This window comes from Melozone crissalis, unplaced genomic scaffold (assembly GCF_028551555.1).
Source record: "Melozone crissalis strain CALT ecotype California unplaced genomic scaffold, PUWL_Pcris_2 ptg000036l_1, whole genome shotgun sequence".
NCBI classification, from domain to species: Eukaryota; Metazoa; Chordata; class Aves; order Passeriformes; family Passerellidae; genus Melozone; species Melozone crissalis.
Window position 1 is genome coordinate 4351268 of NW_026535814.1, and position 14617 is coordinate 4365884.

The 14617-nt window shown below is 38.4% G+C and overlaps 1 protein-coding gene across 2 annotated transcripts in view; it reads right to left on the reverse strand.

The window, feature by feature from the left end:
- The window catches only part of PCSK5 (proprotein convertase subtilisin/kexin type 5), a 228426-nt gene that overhangs the window by 174995 nt on the left and 38814 nt on the right, over positions 1–14617 (reverse strand). For both annotated transcript variants that reach the window (XM_054283563.1, XM_054283562.1), the window contains exon 3: positions 6170–6283. In XM_054283563.1, the coding sequence (XP_054139538.1) occupies positions 6170–6283 (114 nt within the window). The remainder of the gene's footprint in view (positions 1–6169; positions 6284–14617) is intronic.

Sequence of the window (14617 nt, forward strand, 5' to 3'; positions counted from 1 at the left end):
TACAGGAAGACACAATTGAACATAGATACTGGAATCTGGAAAGCTGGAGTTTTGATAACCTCATTCCATGGGGTCTATATGGAATGTGTCTTCAGTTAAAATGGGCATAATGATTTTTAATGACCAGTACAAGACGTAACATTCTAGAGCCAAATATTGTTCTCCAGTTTCTTCTTTGACACAGATCAAGCTCTCCTCAAAGAATCATGGAATATCTCAGGTTGGAAGGAACCCACAAGAATTATTAAATTCAACTTCCTGCCCCTCGCAATAGTACCTAAATCATATGATCAAAAGCATTATCCAGACTCTCCTTGATCCTATGTACTGAACAGTTAGGAAATTGCCTTACACTTGCATAATACTTAATTTTTGCCTCCTGACTGGGAAGTAATATAGTAAGTGTTTGCGTCAGAAATTCCTAGAAGTCTCATAGGTTTATGAGTATGCTTCTGATAAGGGCAAAATTACCATGTCACACTATTTCATTTCTTATCAATCAGACCACAAGACAGGCAAGCTTCAGAATTAATTCTGCACTGTCGTTGTGTATTTTGGTAATTTTGGAATTCCTGATGCTTGTTCTTTATGTGTATAGAATAATAGTTAAGTAATAATGTATAGAATATTAGTTAAGTAGATACACCTTTCCAGAAGTATCTGCATTTTTAGGATGTGAACAACAGCAAAACAAGATATAAAGTTTGAAACAAATCAGTATTTTTTCTAATAATTAAATTACCTCTCCTTTTTTTAGTAAATTAATAGAGTATTCAGTACTGTGTGGCACAAGAAATTGTTTTGTTATTTGGCATTACTTAATTTTGATTTTTAAAAATCTGAAAAGCAGATAGTTAACTAAGCAGCTGCTTCTGAAAACTGCTCTTAGAAAGCAATAATTCCTTCTCCTTTGTAAAGAGGAAAAATGTACTTCCAGGAAATTACACATCTCTGTTTATATCAATGGTTTTCCTGCTGAAGTGCAATGTAAGATAAAAACTGAAATATAGCAGAATGTGTCCCAGTATGATATACAAAAGCTAAAATCAGATATTTATCAAATATTGCTAGAAATTCAGCAAAGATTTTGAGGCATTATCATTTCTTTACTAACTGCAAAAACTACTCAGAAAAAGGCAGTGCAGAAAAACACAGTATTATACACAAGTGATATTTCACGAAGAACATTATACAAACAAGTACGTACAGTTTCTTAATGTAACTCAGTTGCTGCTTATAAAAAAAAAATCATGTTAAATAAATTCCGTAAAGATAAGAGTGGATGCTCTGCTTCTGAAGATGAAATCATAGTAGTAAGCAGGCAGAAGAATGTGTGCTTTTGCTATATGATTTATTGCCAAATCTTTGACACACAGGAAAAGCTCTCCCAAAGCAAGCGTGGAAAGAATTTTGGTATTGCTTCTTCTTGCTTCAGCGAAAATGCTGACACAACCCCCAGAAGGTGCTGGCTTCCATTTTTTGTTTTCTGGGCATTTCCAGGTGTGCTTATCTAGGAGAACTATATCCCAAAGGAGCAAACCAAGAAGCCTATCTAGTCTGTTCTGCCTTCAAACTATTTGCTAATCTTGCTAAAGTATCTGCATTCATAATCTCTTTTCAGCAGGCATGGATAAATCCACTTCTACAGGCTTTCTGATTACCTAAAGTGTTTCCAAAAGGAAATTAATTCAGGTCAAATTGTGAATTACTTGACTTCATGTTATTGTTCTGCCTTGTCCACACAGAACAACAAAATATGTGTTTCCACAGGCAGATTTGCAAAGTAATGTGTGGCAGGCAGAGGGTTCTTTTGAGCAGCACTTCTGCTGAAGTTAAGTCACAGATCATCTTCTGAATTTTACAGAACACCAAAAGCTTGATCTTCTCATGCAATAAAACCCAAAAATATGAAAGTGCATGCAACAACCAAACCAAGTTACAAAATACTCAAAACACTTTCAAGCATGCCGTGCCAACTCAGAAAGAACAACCATTTGGCTTCCACTGCACAGATGAAAGGAGAGAACAGTTCTTGGGAGGGCAATAAAAAGAGTGAGGTTTTTCCTTAGTTCTCAAACAAACTTTTAGGAGGTCGTAAAGGAGAGTGACATGTATTCATTTGCTGTGGTGTTAGCATATGGCAGGTAAAATTCAAGGAAAACTCAAGGAAATTCTTCCTTGAGTTCTGCATCCCTGTACCTGGGCCAGCACTCAGATCTACTGTGACCTCTCCTTCTCCCTTTGCTTCTTTCCAGTCCATCTTGTCAGGCTTCTGTCACTCCTTCCTTTGTCTCTCTCACTCCTTTCACAGTCCCATCCACCATAGGTGTCCTCATTAAGGACAAGGCCAGGGAAGTAAAATCTTTTTCTCTGCTCTGCCACTTGCTTGAGTTGGGAGGAGAGGCACAAGGTAAGCCAACTCCCTACAGATGTCATAAGCAGCATAAGGGAGGCAACCCACCTGTCTAACTCATCACCTCCACCTTATTTCATGGCTACAGGACCTTCGCAAACTCACATTACTCACTACCGATAAAGGTTTATTAGTCCTGTTCTGGCTGCCATCCAGAGTCAACTATACTGTATCACAGCAGAAGGGTCTGTCCCTCCCTGTGAATGAACAGCTCACCTGGGAACTCGCAACTATAACTGGAGAGCACTATGTAGCATACTGGAGGAATTTTCTGAAGAAATGAGGTAACTGGCTTCACCAGACACTTCACTGAAGCTCAAAGCAATGCATGCTTCACAATCCCCACTGAAAGTGAAAAGTAAGCAATTTTCCCTAGGTTTTGGTTTCAGCATTAGAGCTCAAGCAACAAGCCCTACATGCAAGTAATTCAGTACACACCAGATTGTGTGGCTTGCTCTCAATAGCAGTATAAAGTACATTTCGCCTGTTTACATCAGAAATGCTACAGTGCAAATATACCAATAAATGTGATGATTGATGACCAATAAATATTGACTGATGAGGCTTCTCAGCAAATCTTTTACCTTCAACAACTTTCTAAAAACCCTACTGTTGCACAATTATAGATGTAGAGTGTATATCACTCTACTTCTGTAATTGCACAAAAATAGCTGTTTGGTTCAATAACTTTATTATTATTCACCAAGTAACTGGTAAATGTTCATTTCCACTATGGCTCAGTCGCATGGTTTTACTGTGCCTTGCTGCTACAATCCTCTTCCACCCTGAACACCCTAAAACACCTCACACTTGTTGATCTGCTTCTCCTTTCACTCCAGTTCTGTGAAAACCCCACAGAACTAGGTCTCATAACCTGTTAGAGAAACAGCACAGCCAAGCACTGTATGTTTTCTTAGGTTTACAAACTTCTATTTGAGTATGTTTTCAGAAGTTAAAAAAAAAAATAGTGTTTTCATTATGCTTATCCAAAATGTTTTTCTTATTTTTAAAAACCCCATCCAGTGGAGCCCATCATCACAGCAGAGGTAAATTACAACTGTAGAAATCTGTGCCTCTATGCCTGTGTGATTCCAGTTTCAGCCTAACACTATGGAGCTGTTCTTGAAGTTGCGAACAAAAAGAAATGGTCAACAACAGTACTCTGACTGAAGTCTACCAAAGTTATTTATATTAACCACAACTTTGCATGTATTTCTATTTTTTAAATATATTTACTTCCTCTCTTTTTTAAACATATATTAATATATTTACATTCTATAGTTTCCTCTGCAGATTAGATAAAGAAATTCATTTAAACAACTGGCAAGTACAGTGAAATTGATTAGGCACAAAGTCACCTCAGTCATTCTGCTTATTGTTAGCTCCAAGTTGAAAAAATACGTAACAACTGACTCCAACCTCTTTCAGCCGAAATCGCCAAACTGACTGTATATAGTTCATCCAGCTATTGGCTAAAAGGTTATTTTGTCAACACCAGTGGAAGAGAAGAAATTTATTAGATTTAACATGATGGTACAAAGGTAGCTGAGCTCTGGGAACGGCAAAAATTTTGAAGAGGATGCTAACTAGTGATTTTTTTTTCCTTTGATATCAGTCCATTCTGAGCAAACTGGACCTGATTCTGCAGGGCACTTAGAGTAACAGTTGGATTAGTTAAGTTTCATATGCTAATTAGTCTATAAAATATTCTATTTTACTCTTAAGCACAGATGCCTGAAGATTCAGAAGTTATGCTAAGATGGTTGGGTTTTGTTCAACTTTCCTTGCTTTGAGGGAGGGAAGTCAGAAGAAAATAACCTTTTGTTTCTCTTAAGTGCTGTGATGGCTCAAAAGAGAAAGAATGCCTGATTCTCTTGTAACTTCTTGCCACGGATAACACACAAAAATAAATAAATTTATTATTTCTAGCCTAGAAAATGAAAATTACAAGAAGTGGTACTTGTGAAGAAAAACCTTGGAGAGGAAAAACATTAATCAGGTATGGCTTGACGAAGTCTTTGAATAACAGGACTTCTGTCAACAAATCTGAACTGCACTTAGGGCCTTGTTAGAAATTGTGCCAGTTCAATGGGCAAAGGTATCAGTCTTAGCCCATAACAAAGTTACTTATTAATCAAAATACAACCCTCTATATGATAGTTTACTTATTACTTTCTCAAGAAATTACTCAAGAGTAATTTCTTGTTACTCTTACTACTTTCTCAACAACATGTCTGCAGCCAGTAACCTAAAAACCTCTTCCAGCATAGCAAAGACTGAAACCATTAACCAACCTTGAACTCATTTTTTCCCCTTCATCTTATAAAGCTAAGAAAGATTAACAAAAGCAGTCATGGTAACAATCATAAACAGAGTCATATGAGGATATCTTTTACGTCTCAAGTCAGTCCTAAAGTCAATCCACTCACATATTTTTAGCTATTCACCCTGATGAGATAGCATGTTCACGAATACTTTACTCATCTCTTCCAACAAAATGTCATCAAACCACTATCACTAGTGATGTTGCAAATACACAGAGTTATCAGTGGATATAAGTGCAATCAGTCAGGAATGGTCTCTTCCCAGAAGGTTTGAAAGTAAGGATTTTTTTTCCACTGGGACAGAAAGGAGGAATTATGAAAGTTGTACAAAAAACCAGTGAAGTCCATTTGATGCTCTAAAGTCTGTTCAGTGTTACACTGGCAATTCTGGCACAGCTGTGGGTAGTGTGGCTAGACAACACAACTATTTTTTAAATAGGGACTGCTATCTTCCTGATAAAATTAGAGGCAACTGCTGTAATTATCTATTATCAGAGCACCTGTCCTATGAAGAAAAACTGAGAGAATTAAGCTTGTTTTTCCGGGGAAGGTTCCAGGGTGACCTTACTGCAGCCTTTCAATATTTGTAGGGGGATCACTAAGAAAAATGAGGACAAACTTTTTAGCAGCACCTGTTGCTATAGGACAAGGGGCAATGGCTTTAAACCAAAAGAGGGTTGATTCAGGTTAGATATAAGGAAGAAATTGTTTACAAGAAGAGTTGTAAAATGCTGGACTGGGTAACCCAGAGATCTGGTAGGTGCCCTATCACTGGAAACATTCAAGATCAGGTCGAATGTGGCTCTGAGCAACTTGATCTAGCTTAAGATGCTCCTGCTCATTGAAAGGTGGGTTGGACTAGAAGGCCTTTAAAGGTCTCTTTCATCCCAAACCATTCTGTAATGCTAAGGTTTTCACCTGGCAAAAATGAGGATGTTTTTTAAAACATCATAAGTACAAAGTTTCTCTCCAGACTTTAACTGTGATTTTATTAGGGGAAAAAAAACCAAACTTTTTTTTTGAAAAATACAACTTCTGTCAGACAGGAAATGAATGGTCAGTGCTGATGGATTTCTTCTGTTTCAGGGCAAAATACATTTATGTTGGGGACAGTGAATTATGTATTAAATACAAGTGGGTTCTCACATGTTGTGGCTAAGTTCTTCCATTCTCATTGCTTATTTATCCTCAAGTAAGTAAGATATCTTTCCATAGGAATAATAAATGAATAAATGCATCAGTAAATGCTTCCTACTGCACGGCTCACCACAAATTCTTTTTAATACTTAGTTAAGGAGTTAACAGACTTTTATTAGCTACATAACAATCCCCAAATCTGCTTTTTCTGAACATACTCTTCCTCCCCTTTTCATACTATCAAACCAGACAAACAATAGCATGAAACGGAGTCAATGACCCTACATGTACTTACCATGTACCACATGCTTGGCCACTTGGGATCATTGAAATAAGTGGATTGGGTACCACCAGGTTTATAATCCCTCTTTATCCTTCTTTTAACCACCTGCTGTTGTATCCACTCCACCTGCCAACCAGGAAAACATACGGAGAATGTTATGGTTCTGTGGAGATTATCAAGAAATGTGCATAAACTTGGGATTGTTCTCATTACCACACTCCAAGGCATATTTCATATTAAAGAGTTCATTTTGGCAGTAGAAATTGTGCAGATCATCTTGAAATACTGTTCACTAAGGAATACATTCAATTTAGCTAGCATTACAAATCTACCCAAACAATTGCTTAAATACCCTGCTAGAAGGACTTCATTGGGTATTACCTTTTAAATACTATTATTTTTCCAATTTTTCTTTCCCAGATTGACTCTTCTCTTGAATTTTTAAAAACTCCTACACAAAATCTAACAGCATATTACAATGAAAAATTAAGCGCATTTCTAAAAGGATGAGTTTGTTTTTATTTCTATCTTTCTCTTCCAGAAAACAAAAACATTAAAAAATACGTTCAGAAGTTTTGCTTTTAGACCAATATCTAAATCATCTTCACCACTCAGAGAGAAAAAACTCCCCCCAGAATTAAACTTCATTTTAAATAAAGTGTCGAGATTGTCTCAGAGAGGCACTCTGGAATTTTATTTTACTAAGCACTCCCCTGTGAGAAACAGGATACTGGATACAGAGCAACAGCGTGATACTGAGCAACAGCTCTAATTAAAACAAACACAAAAATGAGCTTGAAACAGGAAAAGAAATTTAGGGGTTAAAAATCCGAAAGTTATTTTTGTGTGTCTGACACCTCTTCAAAGATTCATGACACATCCAAAGGAAGGCAACACCAAAAGTGACATCAACCTTAGATCAGAGGGGACTCTGCAGCTATTTCTGTATTAGCTATTCTAAAAGGGAGCAAGTTTCAATAAATGTCAATAATATTAACTAACCACAGAAAAAGCCCATGCTATATTCACACACATCTAGCAGCTTATATATTTATGCTGAATTGTTTCAAGGGATATAGCTACAAAAATTAATTCACATCCCTCCAAGTAAGACAGTCGTCTTCTCCTAGCAGCCAATTTGCACCTTTTATTTGCGATGTTTGAATATCTGTGCATGCACACAAACATAAAAATATATCAAAGAAGTTACTTTCAGCTCACATATTTGTCACTGGTCAGAGACAGTATTAATACTTTTCTTTAGCAGGCTAATCTCTGTACTGTGCATTCACAGCAGAACTTCAAATCCTTAGGTAGAACATACCATAGCATTCTGGCCTCTACTTCTTGGTCAGAAAAACATGGAGAAAGACATGTCTGAATTTGTCCAGAGAGGATTCTTACAGCAGTCCTTATAGAGACTGGATGGTTTTCATGGTTTTCTTCATAAAGAAGAAACGAAATTTTCTCCTTCCCAAGAACTAACTTCAGGATCAAAAGTATTCTTCTAGAGGCTAAATTATGCAGTCTAAGAACACAGACTGTTGGGTAGAACTGACACTGAAACTCATTTCTCTGTTAAATCTTCTAGGAACAATCATTAGTCGCTTTCTGGTTCTATGAGAATGGAGAAATTTGACAGTGTTTCTCTCTTGCTTATTGTCCCCTCTACCAATACCATTTGAAATTCCATGACAACAGCTAACTGCTCCCTTCAGATCTGACTGGATCCAGGTGTCCTATGCAAGAGGTGACAGCTAATTGGTCTCAGGCTGTTGGATGTAACAGAGACTGGAGGCCTGTAGGGTACACAAAGCATGTCTGAGCAAAGGCCAAAGAAAGTAAAATCAAAAGACTTTGGTGGGCACTAAGTCTAATGGCTGCTTTAAGTTTGGATCAACAAGACTCTCTAACTACCTCTCTCCTCCATGAAAAAGACTGATTTCTAATAATGAACTGAATAATGAACCCTGTTTTCCGGACCTTTGCTGCTAATATATGCTTTCTTTTCCAGACCCTCACAACAGCAGCTTGTTTATCTTCAAAACTTCTCTTTTTTCAGGTAGCCCATGCCTACGAACACATAAAAAAACAAAGAGACTGGCATCCTATGTACTGTTTAGTCTCTGACTCCCCACCTGCCTGGACTGCCACAGACAATGGGATTTACTCCTTCCATTACTATTATTTAGTCGTCATTAACAAAAAATCTTCAACAGGTCTGAAAAATCAACCATTCCTTTCAGGGCTTACACAGATCCACTTTCCAAGTCTCATTATGAGATTTGGGTCTCAGTGCTAGAAACACGTTCAGCTGACTGAGGTCTAAAGCTTCTATGCTGCAAGAATATTTACTGTTATCTTGATTTGCCCTTTGCTGAAGGGATTAACCACATGAGTATGTTAACCACGCTGAGAAAGTTGTAAGTCAACAAATTTCAACATTTTACAGGCCAAAACCACACAGAGCGCACCATGCCACACTTGGTAACTTCTATCTTGAGTCTGCAGGGAGGAATTAAATTTACCACAAACAGAATCTAAGGATCTGATAGTGCTGCAGAAGTGTCCAAAAAGACAAACCAATGAGACAGACTTAGCTGAAGCGGATTAAACCTTCTGCCACTGCTGCCTTTAGTTTAGATGCATGAACATTAATGAAAGAACTCACCAACACTACTATTGCCTAGAGGAGCCATAAATCAGAGACCCAGGACATCTAATTTGGCATCAGGGACTCTCACATGTCAAGGTTTCTATAGGAACTACAATGAGCAACTGTGAGAAGTTTTGGAAAAACACCCTTACTTTTTAATGGAGCCAAAGAAGTAAACATACTCCTGAAGCCTGCGCAACACACAGGTTAAAGAAGAACTTCAGCAACCTAATGCCATTTCCATATGGATAAAATGAAAGGAGTTTTCCTGACTAGACAAACTCTTAGCCAAACTCTCTACTCATTCACTGCGACGTTGTCTCCATTGATTACTGCCTATTCAGTGACAAATATCTGCTGATCAATAAAAAGTTTTAAATATAAAGGCAGCATAGTACTGGTGGAGACTGGTGTATGCATACATATGCATACATTGCTGCCTCAAAAAAAGCCCAAATAATTTCTTTTCTCCATTTATTTCAGACAATATTATGGAGAATATTATCAGTCCAAGCAATCATAAACATTGCAGCACTGCATACTTCCAGTTTATATATACCTATATAAACTGGAATATACATCATTTGACACATAAAGATTATTCAGTATACACATATGCATGTGTTTGTACAAGATTTTGTATCAACTGAGCTAATCTGCAAGCCTGCAGTATAGTAGATGGTTATATTTTAGTGAAATATAGGTAAATATTTTTTGTATTTTCTCCACTAGCTTTTAACAAAAGACTCTCTCTTGCAGGGCATGCCCCTGTTACATGCTGGAATTTGCCCATAGTTCCTATTTCCTCAGCTCCCAGCAAAATTAGGGGAAAAATATGAAACAGTAATTTTGCAGAAGGACTGTGCAGCTCGTATGATCAGACTCAAACCCAGTAAAAGAAACAAAACTTGTCTTCCCACAAGACTTAATGATAATTTTATGTATGCACAGAATTGCTCTAAGTAAAATAGCTGTTTAATTTCATACAAATAAAGATATGGGCAAACGACACATTTGCCTAAGGATGCATATGGGAAGGTAGTGCAGGTAGCTCTTTAATGATGGCAGGCAAATGTCTAGATGGAATAGACTACAGAACATTTCAGCTGTAATGGAGGTACACTGATCATCTAGTCCAACTGCCTGATCAATTCAGGGATGAACAGAAGTTAAAGCACAGTATTGGGGGCCTTGTCCAAATGTGACTTAAACACTGACAGGCCTGGGGCATCCAGCATGTCTCTAGGAAGACTGATCTCTTTGATCAACCTCTTGGTACAAAAATGCCTCCTGAAGTCCAGTGTGAACTTCCCCTGAACTATTCCCACATCCCCCATCACTGGATACCAGGAAGAAGAGACCAGCATCTCCCTCTCTCCAGCCCCTCCTCAGGAAGCTGTACAGGGCAATGAGGCTGCTTCTGAGTCTCCTTTTCTTCAAACTAGATGAACCTAGTGTAAACCATTAGGACTCATTTTGTATAGCACAGGTAACCACATCAGTGAAAGGGGGAAGTCAAACTAACCACTCTCAGTCAGTGACCATGCACTGCTATGAGGGAGACAGTGCAGGATGTTAGACAGAGTAACGTGAAACATCCCACATGCCTGATCACAGTCCTAATTATAGCTCTGCCTGGAAGGTGTTTAGCAAATCCCTTATGTTGAGATGTCCTGATGAATTGTTTTTATTCTCAGGTTATATTGATACAACCTTTTAGAACTTAATTTAAACATCACTGGAAGAAAATATACTCATCTGACAAGGCAATGCATACAATTTTGTTTACAGAAAATATCACTGCCACTTAAATGGAATAGTTTACTCTACATTGTACAATCATTATATTAATGAAAACAAGGTCAAGATTCAAAAGTTATATTAGTATTGTAACACATATTACCTTTGAGTATTTTATGGGTATTCATCCACAAATTACTGTAGAATGCCTGGCATATTTTGGATTTGTTTGATCCTGTACGAAAGGAGCTCATTTACATAAAACTAATATTTCTGGAGTAATTAATTATACAGATTCTCATTTCTTGCCAAAAGGTGAGTCTATGCAAACAATGAAGTTCATTTTAACATTTCCATAAAGTCACACTTACTGAGAAGTAACAAAAGACATTTTCCCATTGACCTCAGCCTCAAAAGTTCCATTTTCTAAGTGTCTAGAAATCAAAGCCAAGCCAGACTGGAGACCAAACTATTTTTAAAAATCACCCTTTTCAGTCTCCTCAATTCAGCACTCACAGTATTGTTTTGTGCATGATCCAGCTCTTCTTCACAGACCTGCATGGAATACTGCTATGGCAATAAAACTGTCTGAGCTAATTCAAGCACTATTTTTCTCTTTAAGTGACATTCATTTGAAATGAAATGTTATCTCTTAATGAAATGAATCAAAACTACTTTCTACCATTTTTAGCCTCATTGTTTCAATAGAATTCTTGGGGAAAAAATCCCATGCAGGTATGCTGCAGTAAGACCTCTCTTACCCAGAGCTCTAACTGTGAAAATAAAATATGATAAATGAAAAAAACCTTACATAGTGGGGGAAAAAAACCCCACCAATTTATCAAAGCAGCATGATTTTTCACATATAAATTTGGTTTGGAAAGATAATTTTTTCAAACATACCATGACAGGGTCTGCTTATATAAACATTTCAGAATTATTAAAAATGTGTCAATTCTAATATGTGAAAATGCCACTACTATACAGCAGAAGTTACAGGCAAGCTGAAGGTGTATTCCTTCCCATTTTGAAGAAAAACATGCCTGGGGTGAAAAAGTTTTCTAATTCTGAAGTAAGTTACAAATTTCATACCAGAATATGTGATTTTTATGACAAAATTCAATGCGAAGGTGTGGATCTAGAGTCTGTGAAAAAGAGATCCTTCAGGTGCCACTCCTAATTGAAACTGTAACTGTAACCCTTGTACTGTCTCCTTCACCTCCATCTGTCCTACACCTGTAAGAAGAAACTGTAAATTCCTCCTCAGATAACAAGGGAGGAGGTGCCACAGGAACACTACAGATTAAAGAGAAAAAGAGAGAGAACACCCACACAGAGCACATGGAAGGTAATGCCCAGTAAACAGATCAAGAGGGGCTACCTCATCCCATGGAGAACAGGCACTGAACAGCAATGCAGCAGTCACTCGGAGTTTGTCTGCAGACACACTGCTCCGGGCAAGCACCCTCCCTCCCTCCCAGTCAGACGGCCTCATGCTGCATCTGCCACACTTCACTCTTTACTTGCCTAAGGATCCTCAACATGCCTACATGTGAGTTCTGAAAGACCCTGCTACAAAAGGACAGAATTGAGGATAGCACACTCTGAGACAAAATATGAGACTGTCCTATTCTGTCCCAGAATAGGCCATAGGGAAAAAATTGCTCCAATAGTCACAGTCTTAGCAGGATGCCATCCAGAGGGACATTGGCACACTTGTGAGGTGAGCAAGACCAAGTGTGAGGTCCTGCACCTGGGTCAGGGTAATCCTAAACCTCAATACAGGTTAAATGAGTGGATTGAGAGCAGCTTTGCATATGGGTGGATGAAAAACTGGAGATGAGCCAGCAACTTGCACTTACATCCCAAAAAGCCAACTGTATGCTGGGCTATATCAGAAGATACTTCTCTACTTTACCCTCTGGAGTGCTGCATCCACCTCTGGGGTCCCCAGCATAAGACAGGCAGAGGAAGGCCATGAAGATGGTCAGATGGCTGAGAACCTCTGCTATGAGGAAGAACTGAGACAGCTGGGATTGTTTAGCCTAGAAAAGGTGTTTGGGGAGACCTTATTTCAACCTTCCTGCTCGAGGGGGACCTATGGGAAGGATAGGAAGGTCTCACAATCAGGGAGTCAGTCTAGTGATAGGACATGGCGTAATGGTTTAAACAGAAAGAGAGTAGGTTTTGATGGGATATTAGGTAATGTGAATGTTCTTTACTCAGAGGGTGATAAGGTACTGAACAGGTTGCCCAGAGAAGCTGTGGATGCCCCCATCCATGGAAGTGTTCAAGGCCATGTTGGATTGGACTCGTTGGATTGGACTCTGAGCAGCCTGGTCAGGTGAAAGGTGTTCTTGCCTGTGGCAGGAGAGTTGGAATGAGATGATCTTTAATATCCTTTCCAACCCAAATGATTCTATGATTCCATGTTTCTAATAAAACAAATAAGCATCTTAGTTGTCCCATCATTAAGTTTTCTGTGCTACCAGCTCTACTTTAGTGTATCATTGGACAACATTCTGTTTTTCCATTTCACCGTGTAATGAAAACAAAAGGTCAATGACTTAGGGTAAAGTGAGGATGACATATTAATATCCAAGGGCCGCACCTAGGTTAGTGAACAAGAGATGCAAGCCATTACTCAGGAGTGCAGGAAAGATGATGAAGACTATTGACACACCTCTTGCTAACTACGTTCAGTCAAAAAGTGAGACTCTCAAAAATTTGACTTCTCATCCTAAAAAGAATTTTGTGTCATTTTTTGATCACAATTAAAACCCCAGCTATCTTCTTAGCCTATTATTCTTCGACTCACAATAGCAACAGCCCCTTTTCACCATAAAAATAGATGAAGGTAATTGGTAAAGTAGATGTTGACATATGTCAAGACATGGAAAATTACTGCAGATACCATTTCACAAATGTAGGGGTCTAAAGTTAGATAAAAAGTTTTTGACTCCAGCAGTGCTATATGATGCATTCTTGCTAATAAAGAAACTGTTTCTTCAGCAAGGGTCAATGACAATCCACAATCAAAGCAGTTGTCAAAATTATGTTACAGATTCTGAAAAAAAAACCAAGATAAAATTAGAAACAGATGTTAATATAGGCAGAGCAGAAACGAAAAAGGCGGAGAAGAAAAGACAGCAGATAATCCTTGAAATTACCACTTAACTCCAAAGAAACACATCTTGCGCAACAGCAGGCCAAGCTACTGCAGTGTCTCCCATGGACCAAAGCTGAAATTCAATGCACATTTTTCCACCTCATAGCCACAGAAAAGCCAGTCAGTCCTGGTATGACTTAAGTGGTTTTATCTGCTTTGCCATGTATTTGTGATCAATTGTAGCAGTATAGCCATAGTTCCACATCCATGAGTTACAAGAATCCACAGCTATGGATTTTAATGGGACTGAAGTGTTCTTCAACCCATACATATCAGCGTAAAACTATGTGGAAAAAAGTCTTCTTCCTTTATGAATAAGACTGTAGAGGAATAAATTGTGAAGAAAAAAGGGAACAACCTGGCTAGTGATGAAGGAAGACAGGCTCTATACTGAGGTAATTTAATAGCAGCCAGAGCTGCTGGGAAAGACAAAAGCATCACACTGAAACTCAGAAGAAGCTCAGCATATCTGCTGCTGGCAAGGATCTCTGTACGACTGGAAAACCAGGGAAAAATCTGAAGCAAAAGGACTCATGTTTTCTCTCCTTGGGGAAGTCTGGACAAGTTTTCTACTCACAGACACAGTTGTAGTAACTGATGATGAACGTGGCTACAGCCACTGCCCAACCTCCACCCTTCTAGTGTATTGTACCACAGCTGACCATAAAGGAGCTCAAAATTACAGGATTGAAATCAAACAGCAGCCTTGTGGGAGAGCTGAGGACAAATTTCAGGGAGTCTGGGCTCCTGGACAGTGGCTTCCAGCAGCACCAGCCCCAGATGTCATAAGCAAAGAACAAGCATCTAAAACAGTTGGGGATTTTTCCCTTCCTCAGATCTGAAGTGGCCTAACCAGCCTGGATGCTCTGATTCTGTTTCTAAAATAACTCGGCCT